This window comes from Ascaphus truei, chromosome 5 (assembly GCF_040206685.1).
Source record: "Ascaphus truei isolate aAscTru1 chromosome 5, aAscTru1.hap1, whole genome shotgun sequence".
Classification (NCBI taxonomy): Eukaryota; Metazoa; Chordata; class Amphibia; order Anura; family Ascaphidae; genus Ascaphus; species Ascaphus truei.
The window spans coordinates 136,464,022-136,485,925 of NC_134487.1; the positions used below are offsets into that span (position 1 = coordinate 136,464,022).

General features: G+C 44.3%; 1 protein-coding gene across 13 annotated transcripts in view; it reads left to right on the forward strand.

Moving 5' to 3' along the window:
* LOC142495426 (5-hydroxytryptamine receptor 4-like) overlaps positions 1-21,904 on the forward strand; it is a 217,741-nt gene that overhangs the window by 30,136 nt on the left and 165,701 nt on the right. For 10 of the 13 annotated variants that reach the window (XR_012801735.1, XM_075600918.1, XM_075600922.1 and 7 more), the window contains exon 3: positions 18,580-18,705. The exons of 1 other annotated variant lie outside the window; for it this stretch is intronic. Coding sequence is in view for 11 of the 12 variants with exons in the window: in XM_075600918.1 (XP_075457033.1) it covers positions 18,580-18,705 (126 nt within the window). In the remaining variant the exon portion in view is untranslated. Of the gene's footprint in view, positions 1-2,502; positions 2,642-18,579; positions 18,706-21,904 lie in introns of all 13 variants that reach the window. 2 more of the 13 variants (XM_075600924.1, XM_075600925.1) reach the window with 1 other exon arrangement.

The following is a 21,904-nucleotide window of genomic DNA, read 5'->3' on the forward strand; positions in this document are numbered from 1 at the left end:
GGACAAGGGAAGGGACAGAAAGGAAAGGAGGACCTGAGAGGCAAGGCAGATGGGGAAGGGGTGTGCCGGGCATGTGCGTGACGTCTGAGGAGGCGGAGCATGGGGAAGGTGCACCGGAGGATCCAGGAGCAGAGAGAAGAAGGGGAGGAGCAGAGGGAGGTGGAGCTGACGGGACCCGAACGGCGACACGCAAGGAGCGTGTGCCGCGTCAGCCGAGGTGGAGCCAGGCGCCCAGCGCCAGCCAATGGCGTCTTGGGTGCGCGTGCGCCCCTAGGGCTGATGCGCGTGGGCAGGAGGTGCAGGGAAAGCAGCCAGGAGCAGGGAATGCCGCCGGGGAGCATGAATGGCCTGAGAAAAAGGTAAGGATGCGCTGGATGCGGGTATACCCGCAGCGTGGATCCTTACACATAAATTCAATATATTACTTACCTTTAGAAGCGCTGGCCCTCTGACTCCCGGGAAAACAGGAAACTCACTTACTGCAAAGGCCTCAAACACCATCCGATGCTATCCGTCATGAAGATCCGGATCCGGTAGCCAAATCTTCTTTCTTCTATCTTCATCTGTCATTATTTCTTGATCTTCTTAATCTTCTATCTTCTTGTTGTAATCAAAAAAGCCCCATGGTAGATCCCAACCGATGTTGTCTCGTCGTTGTCTTCTTGGGGTCAAATGAGGCGTCACGGCCTTAAATAGGGCTTGTGACGTCACATTTTGCCTCTAACTGGTTTAACAGCCATCTGATTGGCAGTTAAAACCGTGCCAACTTAAAAAAAATAAAAAAAAATATGACATCAATTAAAGGGAATGATGCCAGCCAATCAGAATGGCTGTGCTTCATTTCCCTTTAACATGATGTCACTAAGCCAGCGTCACATGGTATTTCAGCCAATCAGATCATGGGGACCAATTCTCCAATCTAATTGGTTGTTGTACACCATGTGACAGAGTCATTTTAGGTCAAGTACAATAACAGAACTGCTTACATTTTATTTTTCTTCATAGTGTGTGGGAGCAGAGAGTCACTTGAGTTTAACAAAGTTGATTTCAGTCTTGGGGACCCCCTAATTCCCAAGATACAGGCCCTTGTATGGGGTGCCAATATCCCCTCTGCTTTGTTTAGATCCCACGTTCCCATGACCCACAGGAATTTAACATGGGAATACCGGCACCCCATTACGTGGCCTGTATCTCGGGAAGTAGGGGATTCCCGGACCTGAATTCAATGCGATTCAGATCCGGAGACCCCCTGCTAAATTACTGTAATGTTAGAATTGTAATAAAAAACCCCGCAATCGCACAGCATTACAGCCAACCCACAAGCATGGGAACTACATCTCTAGCCACTCACACACTTTGCCAGGTTTGTGAAAGCTTGGCACCTGAGCTTAAGCATGGCAAAGGAGCATGTGTGAACAACGCCATCGTGCCTACTTGTCATGCAGAACCCAGGTGCCTCTCAGTCCAGGGAGGTGACCACTTGCCCAGGACTTGATCACTTAACTCAGCTATCCTGTTTAGATTGCTTTCACACCCCTGGAAGCTAGTGTGACTTTGATCTACGGACCTGGGATTAGACTCACTGGCACCAAAGACCAGATGGCTAGGAGTCCCCCCCCCCCCCACCTCTGTCGCTAGGATGAAACCCTGCCTGATTTAATGTATAAAGTAAAACATATTTTAAAACACTGCGGCTTAATAAAATATACTTTTATAAATTCTGCTGCTAAAATGTGTTACAGTCCTTTGGTGTATGAGTTAGAGTGTAAAACTAAAACTGTCCCCTTTACACTACCCTTTATCCCTTACACATAGCAAACTAGACTTTTAAACATTTTACCTTTACTTCTGAAATTTTCACAGCCTTATCCCTGGCTGGAGTAATCCCCAAACCTTTATACTAGATTTAGGGGGTCGGGGCAAACACTGGGCATCCCCTCATTACACTGGGGGACCCCGGTACAGGTCTAGGGGTTACTTACCCCCCGGTGCCCCATTTTACCCTCTGGTATGTGCTGAAGCAGGCAGACTAGCGGTGAGCTGCAACAACGCTTCATGGTAGGGTTTTGACCAGAGCACTGTGCTTCAATGTTGCCGGGAATCTAACCTGAATCCAGGGTACATTTTTGGGGTATCCTTTAACTCGGGAACCCCGCTACATAGCCACAACCTGTAAAAATTTCTCTGTCAAACCCACCCTGAAAATCATAGCTTAGCTATTCCTGCTTGCTGGCACTAGCAATTCCTACTTGCTGGCACTCCTGGATAAGCACAAACACAAAAATTCTTTATTGTCGCATATTTTCATACAATGCATATCAGTACATAAACGACAGCCAGGTCCAAGAGCTGACACTCTAGGACCCCAACACATGACTCAGGGGCAACCAAGAGGGCTTGACCTTAACACGATAGACCAGGTCTTGCCAACACATTAATATTGGGATTCTGGATTAAGCACGGCAAGGCAGGCAAAATAAATTGTAATTTATTTCTTTTCAGATAAACACACAAATCTTCACAATTGCACTGCTCAAACGAATTCTGGAAGAGGGGTGCAATTTTTCTTTATGGTGTAGTTAACCCCTCACACACCGGAACTGCTGACGCTGTACTTGGACGTTTCTTAGATGAAAATCAGGTGAATCTGATTAGGATGGGCTGCAGGCATTCTTATAGGGTTCCTATTCCTACCATACACAGCCAATCCTTCTGTGGGAATAACATTTCCCACCTATCCCCGACTTGCCAGGAGTTCCTAGAACGGGCAGAAGTTGCTTCCCGGTCTGCTAAGAGCATGCGCCAACCTGACACCTAAGTTCTTAGCATACCGGGCCCAAACTCTTACCTGCTGACAGTAAGTCTGAGGTTTGGCTACCAACTGTGAAGCGCCCATACGTCACACCGGTTTCTGGTACTTGGTAATAATACGGCCACCCTAACACCTAGGGTTTCTGAGGCTTTTCAATTCCGGACTTCTCTGGACACTGAGGCACCAATTTAGCAGGGTGCCCTTTGAAGTACGGAGATGAAAAATGGGCATGTTAATGGATTCATTGCCGGGCTGACAGGAAAGGGTTCCTGCCTGTACATTTAAAACACTATTAAGACACAGTTTATTTTTATATGTATGTTCTGTGTGTGCAACAAATATAAAACTTATATGTATGGTCATGTTTTCTTTTTACCTAGCTGCACTCCAAAAATTAAAGTGCTAGCTCTTTCGTAGCGCAAGTTATCCACTTAATTGAAGAGGCTCTATGATGTGGGTTGCGGTTTGACCTATAATCAGTCTCGGTTACAAGCCGGCATACAATGTATCCGTGCTGGCTTTGATCAGTAACCGCAGACGCGTGCCACCAATTCACCTTAAGGAGATAACGAGACTGCAGGATACCATGTATCAAGAAATCACTTCAGCTAAACCGCAGACCACTTATTCAATTGATTTTGCGGTTTAGGGGTCTGCGACTTAGAAAGTGATACCCATCTTCAAAGCAGCCACTTACTCACAGGCACACTTCTTCAATCAGTGCTTGGCACAGCGCTAGAAGCTCCACCTTATGTCGCGAATACAATTTGCACAGTGTACATACATTCAGATACCTGCAGCTAGCTTCAGAGCTGCAAAACAAGGAAAAAACAGATGGTGCAGGGAAAAACATTGCATTATGGTGACCATACAATTTAACCCCTTCAGTCCCAACAAGGTTTAGGGTTAATGAGCCGGGCATAATACCTTTATTATTGGCATGGTTAACCCTTTCACCGCCACAGACCTTTATTAGTGAGCCTTGTTACCCCCTCACTGTCACAGTGGGGGATATGGCTAGTGGGAATAAAAGTTTATAGACCCATTCTACCCCTCAAGGTAAAACTATATTTTTATTAAACTGAGATGTTTGTAAATGTATAATACTTATAAGCTGGGACTTTTAAAGACGTACTTTAAGGGGGGCTCGTGGGCTACCAATTTGTGGAGCCACTAAGTCTGCCCTAGGTCCGTACTTGAAAGACACAGATGCTGCCAGGTGTGTTAAAGCCATTAGGGCAGGATGGTTAAGTGGAGTACCCATGTCTGGGAAACAATGCAGGCCATCACGGCTAGCATTTGCCTTCCCAGACTTTGAGGCACCTAACCAAGGGGGCGGCTTCTGAATAACAAGTGGCTAAGGTGACAAACTTGCGCCTGCTCCTGTTACATTGAAAAGACTCACTTGCCCGGCTTTAGAAGACTGGCAGCCCTCTAATTGGCTGGTTGTAAAGTTCCCAGGTTCAGATTGGTTGTAGTATTGTATTGTATTGGCTGTCTTTATTTATATAGCACCATTAATGTACATAGCGCTTCACAGTAGTAATACATGTGGTAATCAAATAAATAACAGATAATATAAATGTAATGCCTGAATGCCTGGGTGACGGGGACCCGCTGAGAGGCGCGTGTCCCCAGATCCCTTACAATAAATAACAGATCATGGGAATAAGTGCTTCAGACATAAAAGTAACATTAAGGAAGAGGAGTCCCTGCTCCGAGGAGCTTACAGTCTAATTGGTAGGTAGGGAGAACGTACAGAGACAGTAGGAGGGAGTTCTGGTAAGTGCGTCTGCAGGGGGCCAAGTTTTATGTATCATGTGTTCAGAATATACACAGAGCTATTCATATGCTTCTTTAAGCAAGTGTGCCTTAAGGTGGGTCTTACAGGTGGATAGAGAGGGTGCTAGTCGGGTACTGAGTGGAAGGGCATTCCAGAGGTGTGGGGCAGTCAGTGAAAAATGTTTAAGGCGGGAGAGGGCTTTAGATACAAAGGGAGTAGAAAGAAGACATCCTTGAGAAGAACGCAAGAGTCTGGATGGTGCATAACGAGAAATTATGGCTGAGATGTAAGGAGGGGCAGAAGAGTGTAAAGCTTTAAAAGTGAGGAGAAGAATGGAGTGTGAGATGCGGGATTTGATCGAAAGCCAGGAGAGGGATTTCATGAGGGGAGATGCTGAGACAGATCTAGGAAAGAGTAGAATGATTCTGGCAGCAGCGTTTAGGATAGATTGTAGGGGAGACAGGTGAGAGGCAGGAAGGCCGGACAGCAGGAGGTTACAGTGATCAAGACGGGAGAGAATGAGGGCCTTAGTCAGAGTTTTAGCAGTCGAGCAACATAGGAAAGGGCGTATCTTTGTTATATTGCAGAGGAAAAAGCGGCAGGTTTTAGAAATGTTTTGAATGTGAGGGGCGAATGTGAGAGAGGAGTCAAGTGTGACCCCTAGGCAGCGTGCTTGGGCTACTGTGTGAATGATCGTAGTTCCAACAGTAATGTGGAAGGAGGTAGTAGGGCCAGGTTTGGGAGGAAGTATGAGGAGCTCTGTTTTAGCCATGTTGAGTTTAAGGCGGCGGAGGACCATCCAGGATGATATAGCAGAGAGATATTCAGAAACTTTGGTTTGTACAGCAGGTGTAAGGTCAGTTTTTGAAAAGTATATTTGTGTGTCGTCAGCATAGAGGTGATAATTAAACCCAAAAGATGTTATTAGGTCACCTAGAGAGAGTGTGTACAGAGAAAAGAGAAGAGGTCTCAGGACGGAGCCCTGGGGTACCCCACAGAGAGATCAAAAGAGGAGGAGGAGGTGTTAGCAGAAGAGACACTGAAAGTACGATGGGAGAGGTAGGATGAGATCCAGGATAGAGCTTTGTTCCAAATACCAAGAGTATGGAGAATGTGAAGGAGAAGAGGGTGGTCCACGGTGTCAAATGCTGCAGAGAGGTCGAGTAATATGAGCAGAGTGTAATGACCTCTGTCTTTGGCAGCATGGAGGTCGTCAGTTATTTTAGTGAGGGCTGGTTCCGTTGAGTGAGCAGTGCGGAAGCCAGATTGTAGCGGGTCTAGGAGAGAATAGGTGTTGAGAAAATGGAGCAAGCGAGAGAATACAAGATGTTCAAGGAGTTTAGAGGCAAAAGGCAGGAGGGAGACAGGTCGATAGTTAGAAAGACAGGTAGGGTCAAGCTTGCTGTTTTTGAGTAATGGTATGACTGTCACATGTTTGAAGGAGGATGGAAAGGTTCCAGAGCAGAGGGAAGAGTTAAAAATGTGTGTGAGAGTAGGGATTATAGTAGGAGCAAGAGGTTTTAGGAGATGGGAGGGAATTGGGTCATGAGGGCAAGTGGTAGAGGGAGAAGAGGCGATCAACAGCGACACATCCTCCTCTGAGACAGTGGAAAAAGAGTCAAGGAATGTAGGAGTAGTATTTCATGAATGAATCTGAAATACTATAAGAAACCCAGCAGCCAATCCGGACTTCAGATTGTAAGCGCCAAAACAGCAGCGGCAAATTTTAACTCCCCAAAAGATGTTCTTGGAGAAATAGCCGTAACTGGCTTCAGAGATTTTCGAAGTCCCACTTTTCGTCAAGTTCTGAGAAGAGAACGTAGCAGTCACGGCTAGAACTACACGCTGAAAAGAATACTAGGACGTTTGGTACTATCTCTTGGTAAAGGGATTTTGCTTCTCCGGAAGAGATACAACAATAGCGTCTGGAAACTCATGCCGATTTGAGTTTCAGGACTTTTTGAGCTGAGTCCCGGTCAACCTAAAGACTTTGTTTTATGGACTATTTCAACTAGGAAAGTTTAGGTTTGTAGCCCAGACCCCCAGTAAGTGTGTTTTCTCCTGTATATTGTAATCCACTGTGTGTATGTTTGTTTCTAAGGAATAAATCACAATTTGTTTTACTTCTTGGTTTTGCTCAGTGATATGATCCCGGTATAAAGGTGTAAATCCCTGGTCTCCCGTGACAACCGCCATTGAAGTTAATGTCCCTGAATCTTAAGGGCCTTAACAGTAACGGTTAGCCTAGATTGGCCCTAAAAGAATTCAGAAATCGGAAAGCAGATATTGTTTTTCTGTAAGAGACACACTTTGACACCCAGGAGCCTACAAACACTTTCAGCAGGACATAACCTGTAGCATTCTATTCGTCCTTTGCCAGCAAAAAAAGGGGGGTTGTGATTTTGATAAAACAGGATATTCCATTCCAGACATTGGAGCTTAAGAAAGGAGGGAGGTCCCTTGTGGTTCATGGTCTTCTCTCAAGCCAACATATTACACTAGTGAGTATGTACGCAGGGACAAATTGATTTTCTAAAGGAAACATTGGAATCTATGGGAGATAGTCGAGTTATTGATTCTGGGAGGCGACTTTAATATGGTACCAGATCCGGATGTGGATAAGTCCACTCATCCAGAACAGTCACAATCTGCAATGACATATAATGTAGCAAAGAAATTTAGATTGCTAATTAAAGAATTTGGCTTGTTGGATGCCTGGCATTGCTCACATAAAGGGCAAAGGAATTATTCATTTTATTTGCCCCCACATGATTTGTACTCCAGAATTGATAATATATTTGTAACCCCCAAACATTCTGGAAGTATTGGTTCACTCAGATATAGGGCCTATTACGTGGTCGGATCACGCCCCGGTGGTGATTTTGTTTGATCCCCCATTTGCCAGGACTCAATAATTTCATTGGGGGATGAATGATTCATTATTAAATTACCCTGAGATTAGTTAACAAATTGTAGACTCACTTAAAAATAATTTTCAGATTAATAATGGGTCTGTAGAATCGACAGCAACATTATGGTAGGAACATAAGGCCACGATTAGAGGGCAGCTCATCTCAATAACATCATACAGAAAGAGAATAAAAAGGAAAAAAACAAAAAAAAGAACGGAAAAAATGATAAAGTTAGAAAGCTCACTGTTGCAGGGTACATGCAACCACACACGCGGGTTCTCTTGATAAGGCTTCTTTATTGAGCCTTAAAAATATACAGCACACAAAAACAAAATAGTTTCTCTTCAGTCGACAAAAACAAAATAGCTTCTCTTCAGCATGCAGGACACAGACAGTTCATCACACATGTACATTGAAAAACAGACCTTATAGCAGTAATCTCTTCAGTATTTCAGTCCTGTCTCCTGACCAGCTAGCCTGCATGTGTGTACAGCCTGGGGGTCAGACTAATTAAGCAGCCCTTCTCAACTGAAACTTAACCTCGTCACTGCTGCACTGCAAGCCTAAACATAGGTTTGCCAGGTATATGGCTGGTGACGTTCATTCACCCTGTCACATTCCTCCCCTGTTAGTGTGTGGCTGGGGCCACGCATGGCTGAAGCCCGACCATCCACCCCTTCTCTAGAAAAGAGGTTAGCATTTGCATTTTATTTTCCAGGCCTGTGCTGAATCTCAAATGAGAAGGGTTGGAAGGCCATATACCACCTGGTCAATTTAGCATTGGAGTCCTTCATACTATTTAGCCACTTCAATGGAGCATGATCCGTCACCAGAGTAAAATGGACTCCTGCCAGGTAATGCCTCAAAGCCTCGATTGACTACTTTACTGCGAGGCACTCCTTCTCAAACACTGAGTAGTTTTTTTCCCTCTGGAACAATTTCCTACTCAGAAAAAGGATCGGATGTTCCACTCCCTCAAACTGTTGTGACAACACTGCCCCTAGCCCTATCTCTGATGTATCGGTTTGCACTACAAAAGCCCTGTTGAAGTCTGGGCTTCTAAGGACGGGACCCTCTGATAGACACTGTAGACGGACGTTCACAGAGGTACACAATTGGAGGCTTTTATAAGGTGAAATTATAATAAGGCTTTATTGTGCCTTTTCCTTTTCATCAGGAAATCATCCAAACACAAGGGGAGGGGGGGAACAAAGCTTAATTCACTTGGGAGTATTTCTAGTGAAATCCCATGCAATTCACAACTCCTAGTTAAGCAGGTCTCCCAGCCCCAAACACATAGCATGACATAAGCAGATATAAGAAGTCTCTTTAGAATGAAAGTCTTATCTGTTAGCTGCTGTAGAGTAAGCTTCTCTGCACTCCTGGAACCGCACCCATGCGTGCACAGAAAATCAGCATCCAGGTTTAGAAGTCTTATTTGGTGTCTTGCACTCAGCTCTGATGTTTCTTCTTGACAGAGCTCAAGACAGGTCAGCTCCAGAGATCTGTGTTCTCCAAAGTTCAGCCCACAAGTGAGCTAAGGAGTCACTTCCTGTCTCAAAGGCAGGCTTTTTCTACCACCTCTAATCAGGCAGGTGGTGTTAGTTAATTTGCTACCAGCAGTTTAACCACCACACTGCTGGATAAGAGGCACATTTGTGAACAGGGATAAGTCCCCTGTTACAGACACCTTTTTATGTCTTCAAAGGCTCTCTGACACTCCCTTGACCATACCACTTGTGTAGGGGCACACTTTTTTGTGAGGTCCGTTAATGGGGCTGCAACTTCCGAATAGTTGGGGATGAACCGCCGATAGTACCAGCTAAACCCAGCAGAGAGCGTACCTGCGTTTTTGTTTGGGAGGTTGGAACTTCTTTCAGGGCAACTACCTTGTCGGCTAGTGGCCTTATTTTTTCACCTCCCACTGCATACCCTAAGTATTTGGTTTCCGCCTTACCTAAGGCACATTTCTTAGGGTGGGCTGTGAGCCCTGCCTCTCTTAGAGATTTGAGGACGGCTTTCAGCCTATTTAGATGGGCCCGCCAGTGTTTACTATAAAACAATGTCATCTAGGTAGGCTGCGGCATAAGCCCTATGGGGTCTCAGCACTTTATCCCTGAGTCTCTGAAATGTGGCTGGGGCTCCATGCAGTCCAAATGGCATTGTCACAAACTGGTATAAACCCATGGGAGTGGCAAAGGCTTTTTTGCACTTGGACTTTTCCTCTAAGGGCATTTGCCAGTATCCTTTTGTTAAGTCCAGTATGGATATATATTCCGCGTTACCAAGGGCATCAATTAACTCATCAAACCTTGGCATCGGATATGCGTCAAAATTGGATACTGCATTGACCTTTTGGAGGTCCACACAAAATCTTACCTTCTCTCGGGTTTAGGGACCATAACTAGTTGACTACACCACTCATTGCATGATTCCTCAATCACTCCTAAGTGTAACATTTCTTGTATCTCCTTCTCTACCAGCGCCCTACGACTTTCAGGCAACCTATAAGGATGGGAACGTACTTTTACCCCAGGTGCTGTCTCGATCACATGTGAAATTAAATTAGTTTGCCCTGGCAAATCAGAAAAAAAATCATGGAATTGTGTAATTATTTCTAACAAGTCCCCTTTTTGTTTAGAGGACAACTGTCTACCCATTGGGATTTTATCATCACCCACGATGTTCTCCTGTGGGGCTGAGAACCCAAGTCGGTTTCCTCCTCCACCGGGTGGATGAATAGAGACCGCTGCATCTTCCAGGGTTTCAGCAAGTTCACATGGTAAATTTGTTTACCCTTCCTGGACCCTGATTGAGCAATCTCGTAATCCACATCACCAGTGCGGCGGAGTACTTCAAATGGGCCCTGCCATTTGGTTAGCAGTTTGCTCTCACAACTGGGTAACAACAACATCACCTGATCTCCTGGGTGAAATACTCTCAAACGAGCATTTTGATTGTAATGTCTCTCCTGACTGTCCTGGGCTAATCTAAGATTCTCCCTAGCAAAATGCCCGACCACATCTAGGTGCTTTCTAAGGTCCAATACATATTGCAGGTATTCTTAGAAGGGGACCGCTGTTTCTCCCAGGACTCCTTTAGGAGGTCTAGGATACCCCGGGGTTGGCGGCCATACAGCAGTTAAAATGGAGAGAATCCTGTGGAGGCCTGGGGAACTTCCCGCACTGCAAACAGCAGAAAAGGGAGAAGTTCATCCCAGGCTCTCTTCTTTGAATCTACAAATTTCCTCAGCATCCCTTTTAGAGTTCGGTTAAATCTTTCCACCAATCCGTCAGTCTGTGGATGGTAGACCGATGTCCGAACAGACTTGACCTCTAGTAATTTTAAGACATCCTGCATCAGCTTAGCCATAAAATTTGTACCTTGGTCTGTCAACAAAACCTGAGGAAGTCCAACCCGTGAGAACAGCTCCAACAACTTGTTGGCTACTTGCTTCACCGTTGCTGTTCTCAGGGGGAACGCCTCAGGATATCTTGTTGCATAGTCAACTATTACAAGAATAAGAACACACAGAGAGAACAGAACCCCAATGGAGAGCACTCAATCACAAAAATCACAGAACAAGGCAGTGGAGATGGGGGTGTAGTATCATATGGTGAGGAGTGAATGAGTTAAAAAATACTTTAATGGGAGTAAATACTCAACTGAAATAAATGGGACACTAGGGTATCAAATAAATTTAGACTCAACGGTGAGCCAAAAAAGCGGCAAAATAAAATTGGCCGGATATAGCGCGTAGCATGTGTGCTGCCCTCCTGAAAGTGTAACAGGGTGCAGGTAAGTGTGTATGTACACCAAGGTCCCTTATTGACAGATAAAAGTGCTGAGAGTCCAGCCACTAGTAAAGGCTCTTAGTTCAGCCAATGCTAGTAGGGTACTCTCACTCAAATAATTAATGTAACCTACCCCCATAGGATGGTATGGCCATAAGGTCAAACAATGTGACCAGAAGAAGCACAGTGAGTGTCAATGTAGATCTGGCTTCATGTATAGGGTCTGGATAGTGGCTCAGTCTGTTTTGACTGATACAGAATAACAATGAGACCTCAGCCTCTAGTGTGTGTGTCGGGATAAGCACACTAGGTGTGACAGCTGGGCTGGAGCTCCCACTCACTTTTGGGGGGGCTGGTAAAGTCATCTATCAGCTATGGCCAATGGTAGTCAGGTGTACAGCTCGAACAGTAGTACACAAGTCGTGTCTACTTACAACAGTGTAGGTGAACAAGGTATCCGGCAAAAATACAGCAGTCCCCGTAATGACGCTTAATAGCTATGCACCTACTTGCTAATGCTGGGTGCTCAAAGTCCTAACGGAGGGTGCTGCTGTAGATTTAAAAACAGGGATATGCTAGTGCATAGACATAGCTCCAGGCACAGAGCTAGTGGAAGCGGTCACGCTCCGATCACGAGCGCTAGTCCCGCCCCTCTGACGTGATGATGTCACTGCCGACGTACGTTTCGCTAGGCATGCTTTCTCAAGGCTGGCTCTGTGCCTGGAGCTATGTGTATGCACTAGCATATCCCTGTTTTTAAATCTACAGACGCACCCTCGGTTAGGACTTTGAGCACCCAGCATTAGCAAGTAGGTGCATAGCTATTAAGCGTCATTACGGGGACTGCTGTATTTTTGACGGATACCCTGTTCACCTACACTGTTGTAAGTAGACACTACTTGTGTACTACTGTTCGAGCTGTACACCTGACTACCATTGGCCATAGCTGATAGCTGACTCTTCCAGCCCCCCCAAAAGTGAGTGGGAGCTCCAGCCCTAGTGTCACACCTAGTGTGCTTATCCCGACACACACACTAGAGGCTGAGGTCTCATTGTGATTCTGGATCAGTCAAAACAGACTGAGCCACTATCCAGACCCTATACATGAAGCCAGATCTACATTGATGCTCACTGTGCTCCTTCTGGTCACATTGTTTGACCTTATGGCCGTACCATCCTATGGGTAGGTTACATTAATCATTTGAGTGAGAGTACCCTACTAGCATTGGCTGAACTAAGAGCCTTTACTAGTGGCTAGACTCTCAACACTTTTATCTGTCAATAGGTGACCTTGGTGTACATACACACTTACCTGCATCCTGTTACACTTTCAGGAGGGCAGCACACATGCTACGCGCTGTATCCGGCCAATTTTATTTCGTCGCTTTTTTGGCTCACCGTTGAGTCTAAATTTATTTGATTCCCTAGTGTTCCATTTATTTTAGTTGAGTATTTACTCCCATGAAAGTATTTTTTAACTCATTCACTCCTCACCATATGATACTACACCCCCATCTCCACTGCCTTGTTCTGTGATTTTTGTGATTGAGTGCTCTCCATTGGGTTCTGTTCTCTCTGTGTGGTCTTTCGATATATCACCCCAGATAGTAGCACCGCTATCACTTCTCCTAGAAGTAGCGAGGGTTTCCCTTCCCCTTCCCCTATTCCATTTCCCTGCTCCCGAGTTTGTATTACAAGAATAAACCTGTGTCCTTTTGCAGAAGGTTCTAGAGGTCCTACCAAGTCTACCCCAATCCTCTCAAAGGGAACTGACACCAAAGTGGCTGGTTTTTGTCCCTTCGGACTAGTTAGCTGGCACTCCGGACATGCCGCACATAACTTAGCAATATCACTATGCATCCCTGGCCAATAGAATCAGGACGAAATACGGTCCAATGTTTTATCCCTGCCAAGGTGACCACCCCAAGGGACAGTATGGGCTAGAGTGAACACAGATTTAACAAACGCCTTGGGAACCAATATCTGTCTGGTGACCTCCCCTGTTTGTGTCTGCCTATTCACCCTATACAGGATATCATTTGATAGCTCAAAATGGGGGAATACTACTGTATCACCCCCTGTGTATTCAAAATTTGCTCAACAATTTTTACCACCTTGTCATACTGTCTAGCAAGGACTGGGTCTTCCCTTTGCCTCTGGAGAAAATCAGGGAGGTATAGGTCTGGTAAATCTCCAGGGCCCATATCCCCCTCCTTCTGGCCATCCCCAGTCATCACTTGTGACTTCTGGCTATTAGAATGGTCACCTTGAGACCCAAATTTCTGCAACCAGTCCTGTTTGTCAGAGCATCTTTGCTTCCGAGTCTTTTGAACCCGTTGTCTACTGGGAAAAAGGTCTGCCGATAAGGGGAACACTTTGCCAGGGTTCTCCTGAGCCATAGAATAAGGCTCCTTGTGAGAGACTGGAGCCATTAGGCCGAGCTCAACGGGGGCAGGGAGCCAAGGAGCGACTCCTACTTCGAGGTAGGCCTCCTAGCCTTTTAACTGTAGCCGGATTTTGGCCGTCGGATACCGTTTTACATCGCCGTTTATACATTCTATATTCCATGGAGAGTCAAAAGAACACACGTTAGGCGGTAACAGTTCCTGGAAGACCAGAGTTTTCCCAGAGCCCGAATCTACAAGGGCCTGGATGTTTTTTCCCCCTACCTGGTCTGGAAGCAGCCAGGGCTTGTAATTTTCTCCAGTGAAGGCCGGGGCGACGGTCCTGCTGAAGGAACAATCCATCTGTGGACAGTCCACATGCTGGTGGCCTTGTTCTCCGCAGGCAGAAAATGGAGAGCGTTCCCTCGCAGGAGGTTGCCACGGATCGCGCTCCGCTGGACCGGATACTGGAGACCAGGCATCTGGTGGGTCCTGTGGGCGACGTCCTCGGAAGTTCCTCTCATTTGGCGACAAGACGACATCAGGAAGGGGATGAGGGTCTCGGCGGTGCCTGGCGTTTTGACTTCTTCCTTGTTGGAAGGACTGCTCCTTTCGTGGCACTTGGCGGTTGCGCATGGAGGGGCCGTAGTTTCCCCGTTGTTCCAATCTCCCTCTTTGGGTCTCCGCAAGTGCAGGTGAAGTTGGATCCGTCGGGTCCAGGGCACTCGCCTGATCCTCGGCCCTAAGGAAGTTCTCAACGAGTTGGACCGCCAAAGCTAGGGTTTCAGCAGCATGGCGTTTTACCCACGAGCGTGCGTAATGGGGTATTATCTGTAGGAATTGTTCCAACACCACTTGCTCAAGAATTGCCTCCTTAGTGTGCTCCTCGGGTTGTATCCAGCGAGTACACAAGTCCAATAACCGCTGAGCGAGGACCCGGGGTCTCATCTTAGCGATGTACTTCAGGTTCCGGAACTGCTGCCAGTAGGTCTCTGGGGTCAGACCTAAGCGATCCAGTATGGTGGCTTTTACTTGTTGGTAGTCCATTGCCTGATCTGCAGGGAGGCCCTGATATGAGGCCTGGGCTTCTCCTATGAGGAGCGGGGCCAAAGCAGTTGCCCAGCGATCTGCAGCCCAGCCCGGAGCTTCAGCAACCCTTTCAAATGTCAGTAAAAAAGCCTCTGGATCCTCGTTCGGAGCCATTTTCCTCAGGAGGACCGGGGGTTTGTTCGCAAGTTCTGGACTGGCAGACCCTTGGAATTGGGTCAGCAGCTTGGCTATCCGCTCATCCTGTGCTGCCTGCTACTGGGTTAGGGGCTGGGTTTGCTGCTGCAATAGTAGTTGGGCCTGCTCCTGCATTAACAGTCCCTGCTGTTTGGTCTGTTCCTGCATTAACAGTCCCTGCTGTCTGGTCTGCTCGCACAGAAACTCTTTTAACAATTCTTCCATTTTTCTCATTTTTGTGTGTGTGTGTGGCCTTTCAACTGCAGGGGCCTCTCAAAATACCGGCACTTCTGACACCATATGTTGCAGGGTACATGCAACCACACACGCGGGTTCTCTTGATAAGGCTTCTTTATTGAGCCTTAAAAATATACAGCACACAGAAACAAAATAGCTTCTCTTCAGCATACAAAAACAAAATAGCTTCTCTTCAGCAGACAAAAACAAAATAGCCTTTCTTCAGCATAGAAAACAAGGCAGCTTCTCTTCAGCATGCAGGACAAAGACAGTTCATCACACAAATAGACCTTATTGCAGTAATCTCTTCTGTATTTCAGTCCTGTCTCCTGTGTGTACAGTCTGGTGGTCAGACTAATTAAGCAGCCCTTCTCAACTGAAACTTATCCTCGTCACTGCTGCACTGCAAGCCTAAACATAGGTTTGCCAGGTATATGGCTGGTGATGTTCATTCACCCTGTCACACTCATATAAAACAAATCCCGTTGAGGAAAATATATAAAATCCTGAGTCAGGTAAGGGAGGAACTTAAGAGGGTGCAACTAGAGGATGTAGAGAAGGCCCTTAGGTGGACTAAGCAGACGTATTATGACAACAGAGATAAGGTTACCGTTTATTGGCAAATAAATTTAGAGGGATCAGGTCGAGGGCTTTGGTTCCGCTATTAGGATAAAAGCAGGAGGAGTGACTTACAACCCCTCTAAGATAGCAGAGGAATTTGCTAAATTTTATACGTAACTCTACGATCCAGACAATTCAACCCTATCAGAGAAGGGTTAATGATGTTCAATTGATGGAGAAACTTGCCTCATTCCTGAATCATACCACAAGCACGATAGGGTCTGGGATCCCTGGGATGTTGGATAGAGGAAGGATCTCGGAAGGAGAGAGTGTCTGGGAGTGCTGAGTGTAGGATATGTTGTTTATAAAATGTTGTATGGTATATAACGTGACTGTTTCTAAGAAATCTGATACAAAATGTTGTTTCCCCCCCCCCCCCCCACCTCCCTCCCCTTTTTCTTTTTGTACCCCTTCCCATTTATGTTTGAAAACATTTGTAAAAATATAAGTATATAAAAAAAAAACACCTGTCACATGGTTATCCCAGCCAATCGGATTGGCTGGGAACCATTTGTCAATCAAATGTGATGTCACAGGCCTTATATAAGGCCTGTCCCATCTCATTTGATGCCAAGAAGCTGTCAACATCTCTCCCTAATTGGATTTACAAGTACAGATGAAGATAAAGAAGTAGCCAGAGTGGATTACAAGTACAGATGAAAGTAAAGAAGGAGCCAGAGTGGATTTTAATTTACGGATAAAGAAAATAAAATATTTAAAGAACTTACTAGTGGACCGTTGCTGTTGAGGAGCATTGTGAGGTGGACCAGGAGTTGTTGCTGCTGCTGCTGCTATTGCTGATGTTGCTGCTGTAGTATAATTCGGTGGGTGAAGACATGAAAAGTAAGAAAAACATTGATTGTATTTTATTTCATGTTGTATTTTTTTTATTTAGGTTGGCATCTGCATTGGCATCATTTTTTTTATGCCAATGTAAATGTCTTTTGTTTGGTGCTTGTTTTTTTTATTTGCAGGCTTTTTTTTGCCGGTTGCCCATTGACTGACAGAGTGACAGTCCATGCCCACAGGGCATTGGTGTGGCACTGTGCACATCAATTGGTTTATCGGCATTTTTTGGTTTAAAAGTGAAGATCTTTTTTTTTTGCAGTTTGTTTTTGGGATTTGCGGGCTGCATATAGACTGGCATAGTGGCAGCTCGTGCCCATAGGGCATAGTTTATTGGCTTTTGCTTTTTAAGGCAATGCAATGTGGTTTTATTTGATGCATGTATTTTTTTGCAGGTTGCCCATTAACTAATTTGATCCTTGTTTTTTTAGATTGGCAGGCTGCATATTGACTGACATAGTTGCAACCAATGGTGTGCCAATGTGCCGATTGGCACATTGCATTTTATTTGCATTTTTTGGATGAAAAATTAATGTGTTCTTAATTTGAGGCTAGTTTTTGAGATTGGCAGGTTGCATATTGACTGGAATAGTGGCAGCTCATGCCCATAGGGCATGGGTGTGCCACTATGCCAATCAATTGGCTTATTGGCATTTTTTTAATGCTTATTTACGAGTAGAGGGATTGGGCTAAGAATCCCCCTCTGCTCCCAATAAACCTTGTAGTCTGCCTTAATCCCTTCATTACCATAGCGGTTAGCCGCTAAGGTAATGAAGCTGCTTTTGTTTTATTTTGATAACATATTACTGTAGCAGGGGTCTCCGGAGCTGAACCGCATTGATTTCAGGTCAGGGGACCTTCTGCTTCCTGAGATACAGGCTCCGGTGTGGGGTGCCGGTATCTCCTGTGCATTTAAATGTCCCGGTCACGTGACATGGGAGAATTTAAACATGGCTGCCAGGATACCGGCACCCAATCAAGGGGCCTGTAACTTGGGAAGCAGGGGGCCCCATAGCTGAAATCAATGTGGTTCAGCTCCGGAGACCCCCTGCTATAATACTGTATTATTACAATATAATAAAAGCCGTGTGATCGCCTGTTAGAGGTACACAGGTAGAGTGACTGATTCAGTCTATCTCTGACTGCGTGTCTATTACAGACAGCTGGAATCTGATTGGATTTACACAGCCGGAGTCCCACTCAAACGCAGGGACCCCTACTTTGTTAATATGATGGGACATTAAGGCTGGCAGCAGGAATGTCGTGAAGCAGAAGAGTATTCCTTGAGGATGCCGCACGATAAGCCAGAGAAACCAACAAGCAGTACTGCCATTAGTTCACTTTTCTCAGGGGAGTGACTGGCCCTTTACAAAGTTTACTCTTTCTGGGTTACAATATTTAGATATATTTAGATACAGTGCTTTTTGGGTGTAGAAATAAAATAAGATTGAAGGAGAGAGAAATATGTATAGAAACATTACTCTCATAGACCATGATTTATCAAGCAGCGGTAGAAGTTAGTACACTCGATCGCCGTTAACTCAAGTTCAAGTCAGTGGGAGTTAACGCTGGATAATCTGCACTAAGCCGTACTGGCGCTTGATGCCTCTGGGCCATAGAGAGATAATTGAAATGCTGAGAAACAGGTAATAAAGGAAACATGATCATTATGAAGGGCACACAATTTATAATAAATAAACATGCTGTTTAAGGAGTGATTCTCTTTATATCAGTTTCTATTATTAGTTAAAGTCTCTGATAACTCACAATTGGCTGTCAAATGTCTGTCGGTTTATTGTTGCTTTAATTATATATTTTGGTTTAGATGCAAATTTATTTTACGTGCTATCTTCCAATAACCTGCTACCTGTGACCTGCTAATAGGCTCCTCATATCATCTGTGAATATAGATTCTCCAAGTACCGACATGTGTTTTTTTATGTCTCCTTGGCTCTTTATTCCACAGCTCAAGTGAGGAATTCGGAGTGGCGGAGAGAATTATGCTCATCACTTTTATCTCAGTAGTGATCCTGATTACCATTCTGGGCAACTTGTTAGTGATGGTGGCAGTATGTCTGGATAAACAGTTAAGGTCAGTGGTAGAGTTTGTACATTCTTTTCAAATATTTGCATACATCCTGTCAAAATGGGCTGAATAGCCATACTAATTATGCAACAGAAATGGAGTAGATTCATTAATCTACAATGCAGGGTACAGCACCCGACTCAGGGGCCTATGCAGTAAGCAGCAATAAGGCACTATTGGCAGGGGATTGAACTTGCCATGGTTTTGCCGGTTTGCCCTCGCGGTATGCAGAAAGGCTCGAATATCTATGAGAGCCACAATTTTAAACTTACCGAGTTTCCGGCAGAGATATCCGCCGCCATCTGAAAAATCGGGATTTGCGTGGTGTGTTCATGTGCTTATTGAATTTGGTGCTAATTTCACGAGACTAAAAAAATGTATTGAGCGGCCTATTTAGAGGCTGCATTTGTTGTAATATTTCTCTGTGTTGTTGGGAGTGAGTAGGGGGAGACAGACAGAGCTAGATTTGTCTTATGTTGTTTTGTTTATATATTTGTGTTATTGTCAGTTTGAAAGTGTTTTGTAAGTTTGTCGTTTCATTTCTTTATTTGTGAGTGCTTGAGGTATGGATGGGTGTCGTGGGAGTGAGGGACTGATGGTGGGGTGACTGGTGGTGTAAGTGGTGTTGGTGGTTTAAGGCTGAGTAGGCATGTGACTGCTAGAGTGAGTCAGGGGACTGGTGGTGTGAGGGGAGTTGGTGGTGTGAGTGGAGTTGGTAGTGTGGGTGAAGTTGGTGGGGGGAGTGGAGTTGGTGTGAGTGGAGTTGGTGGGGGGAGTAAGTGTCAGAGTGCATATGTGAGTCAGGGGAATGGTGGTGGTGGGGTGTCTGGTGGTGGTGGGGTGTCTTGTGGTAGTAGCTCTGATGGTGGCAATGGTGCTGTGCTGCTGCAGTCTCTTCCATTGGAAGAAGGGTAGGGCAGTCAGCAAGTGGCGACAGCTGGTTGTAAGAAAGTGGCCAAAACCAGAAATATCCATTTCAATGAAGAGGAGAATAATGTGTTATTGATGGGTATTTTTGAGCATTATGATCAGCTTTTTGGGAACATAGCAGGTAAGAAAATTATTTACAATGATTTGTACTAATCTTATAGCCACCTGTGCCATTACATTTAGGAATTCACATTGAAGTGACATTTGCATGTAAATGTCATTGTTTATACTGTATGTAAACATTATCATTCATTTTTTCCTACATGGATAAGATTCAAGCAATTGTAGAATAGTATTTAAAGATTGTATATTATTATTCATCATTTGCTCACTATATATTGTAGTTTTTATAATGTTCATATGTCATATATATTATTTTCCACTCAGTATGTTAAACAAATATCAGTAGCGTTATCCCATTTGTTTTGTAATCAAATTAGAATCTAAGACATTTACATGAACAAATGTATTTTGTTGTTTTTAAAGGCAGGACCAGTTCACGTGTGAGAAAGGACTTGTGGGCTAAAATTATAGTGTCTGTATCAGCCTGTGGAAATCAGGCCCGAACGTATCAGAACTACATGAAGTAGTTTGATGATATAAAACGCAAATTAAAACAAAAGTTGCAAAGTGTACATAGGCATACCTCAGGCACTGGAGGAGGACCTCCAGCACACAATTCAAGGCTGACTCTGTTGGAGGATAAACTGAAGGAGAAACTCATACCAATCGTGGTTGAAAGGATGCCTGGTGATGGGGATATCGGGGTCTACGATCACCCGTTTCCCCCATGTTGGTACTTTTAAAGCAAGAAATGGTTTTGTATCTTAATTGTGTGTTTAAAAAAATCACAATATATCATTAGTGTTTCACATTTTTTTTTGTGTCATAATTACATTATTTTATAGTGTATGTGAACATAAAATACATTAATACTGTTTATGTATACTTCCAGAATAAACTACTTAATAAAATATTTATTTCATGCTAACCTTTCTACTAATTAGCATATACAGCTGCTGATGATCAGTTAAACAATCACATAAACAGGGAAAGGGGGGAAGGGGAGGGGGGAAGGGAAAGCTAAAATCTCTTGCTACAGTCTGTATTGGTTGTGAGAGGTGCCTGGAACTATTGGGTAGACAAAACCACTTGTCTAAGAAACTTAAACTTCTTAGAGCAGTGTTTTTGTCTAAACTATCACATACAAAGTTTAACAAAAATATTAGTGTTAATTTGACACGACGCATAATTAAATGTAAATATACTTAACAATATTAACACCTGTCTTATCTCCAATTTACATAGTACAAATTGAATCTACCGGAACAGAGCAGCTGACAGCAGCAGGTTCAAGAGTTTAACACCAGTAATTGAAGGTGCGGCCCTCAAATTATAAATCGTATGTGTCATTTTACATGCCACAACTACACATTAATATGAGCATAGGAGACTAGCAAATGTGAGTTACATCTGCATAGTTAGATAATAAAACATAAGATATTTAATGTTCCATTACCATACATTTAGTTATTTACTTGGGTAATATAAAGCATGTATTATGATCATTCTAAAATAATCCATATTGTTAAGATTCACAATCAATAGTTATTGTGCCCATTTTTTCAATTTATTGATGCACTATTTAATGTAAAAAATGCCATTCATTATGACTGATGACACAATTGAATTTGTTACTGTCAATGAAATCAACATGCATTGCTTAAATAACAAATCAGCATGTTATGTTATATGTGACAATCTATTAATGCTCTTCTCATTTTGTCTAAATAGATATTCCATCTCCTGGACACATCTTCGAACTTGATGCTTCACCGTGTCTGTCTTTTGATACTGATGTCACCAGTCCGGAATTACCACCAAATCAACCTGCAACCGCACCTCCTGCCCCTGGCCAAAACTATAATTTGTCCACAATCGAGCTTGCTGAATATCGGTTACTACAAAGCCAAATTACACGGCATAACAAACTGATGAGGGTTCAGGAAAGGATGGTATCTGAAATAAGCAGTATAAAATATATTAGTACAAAATACTGTTGAGTTTAAAATTCTGAACAGATCAATACAATCAATAGCTGAAAGTTTCATACAACATAATCAGTTTCGTGTCTCTGCAAGACCTGGTGATGCAGGAATGCATACTTACCAAGAAGTGGAACCCTTTGATTGTCCTGTATTTTCACCAGAGACATCTGTTGGCCCATCTCCCATAACCCCTCTTCAAGTGTCATGTCCAATGATCACTGCACCAT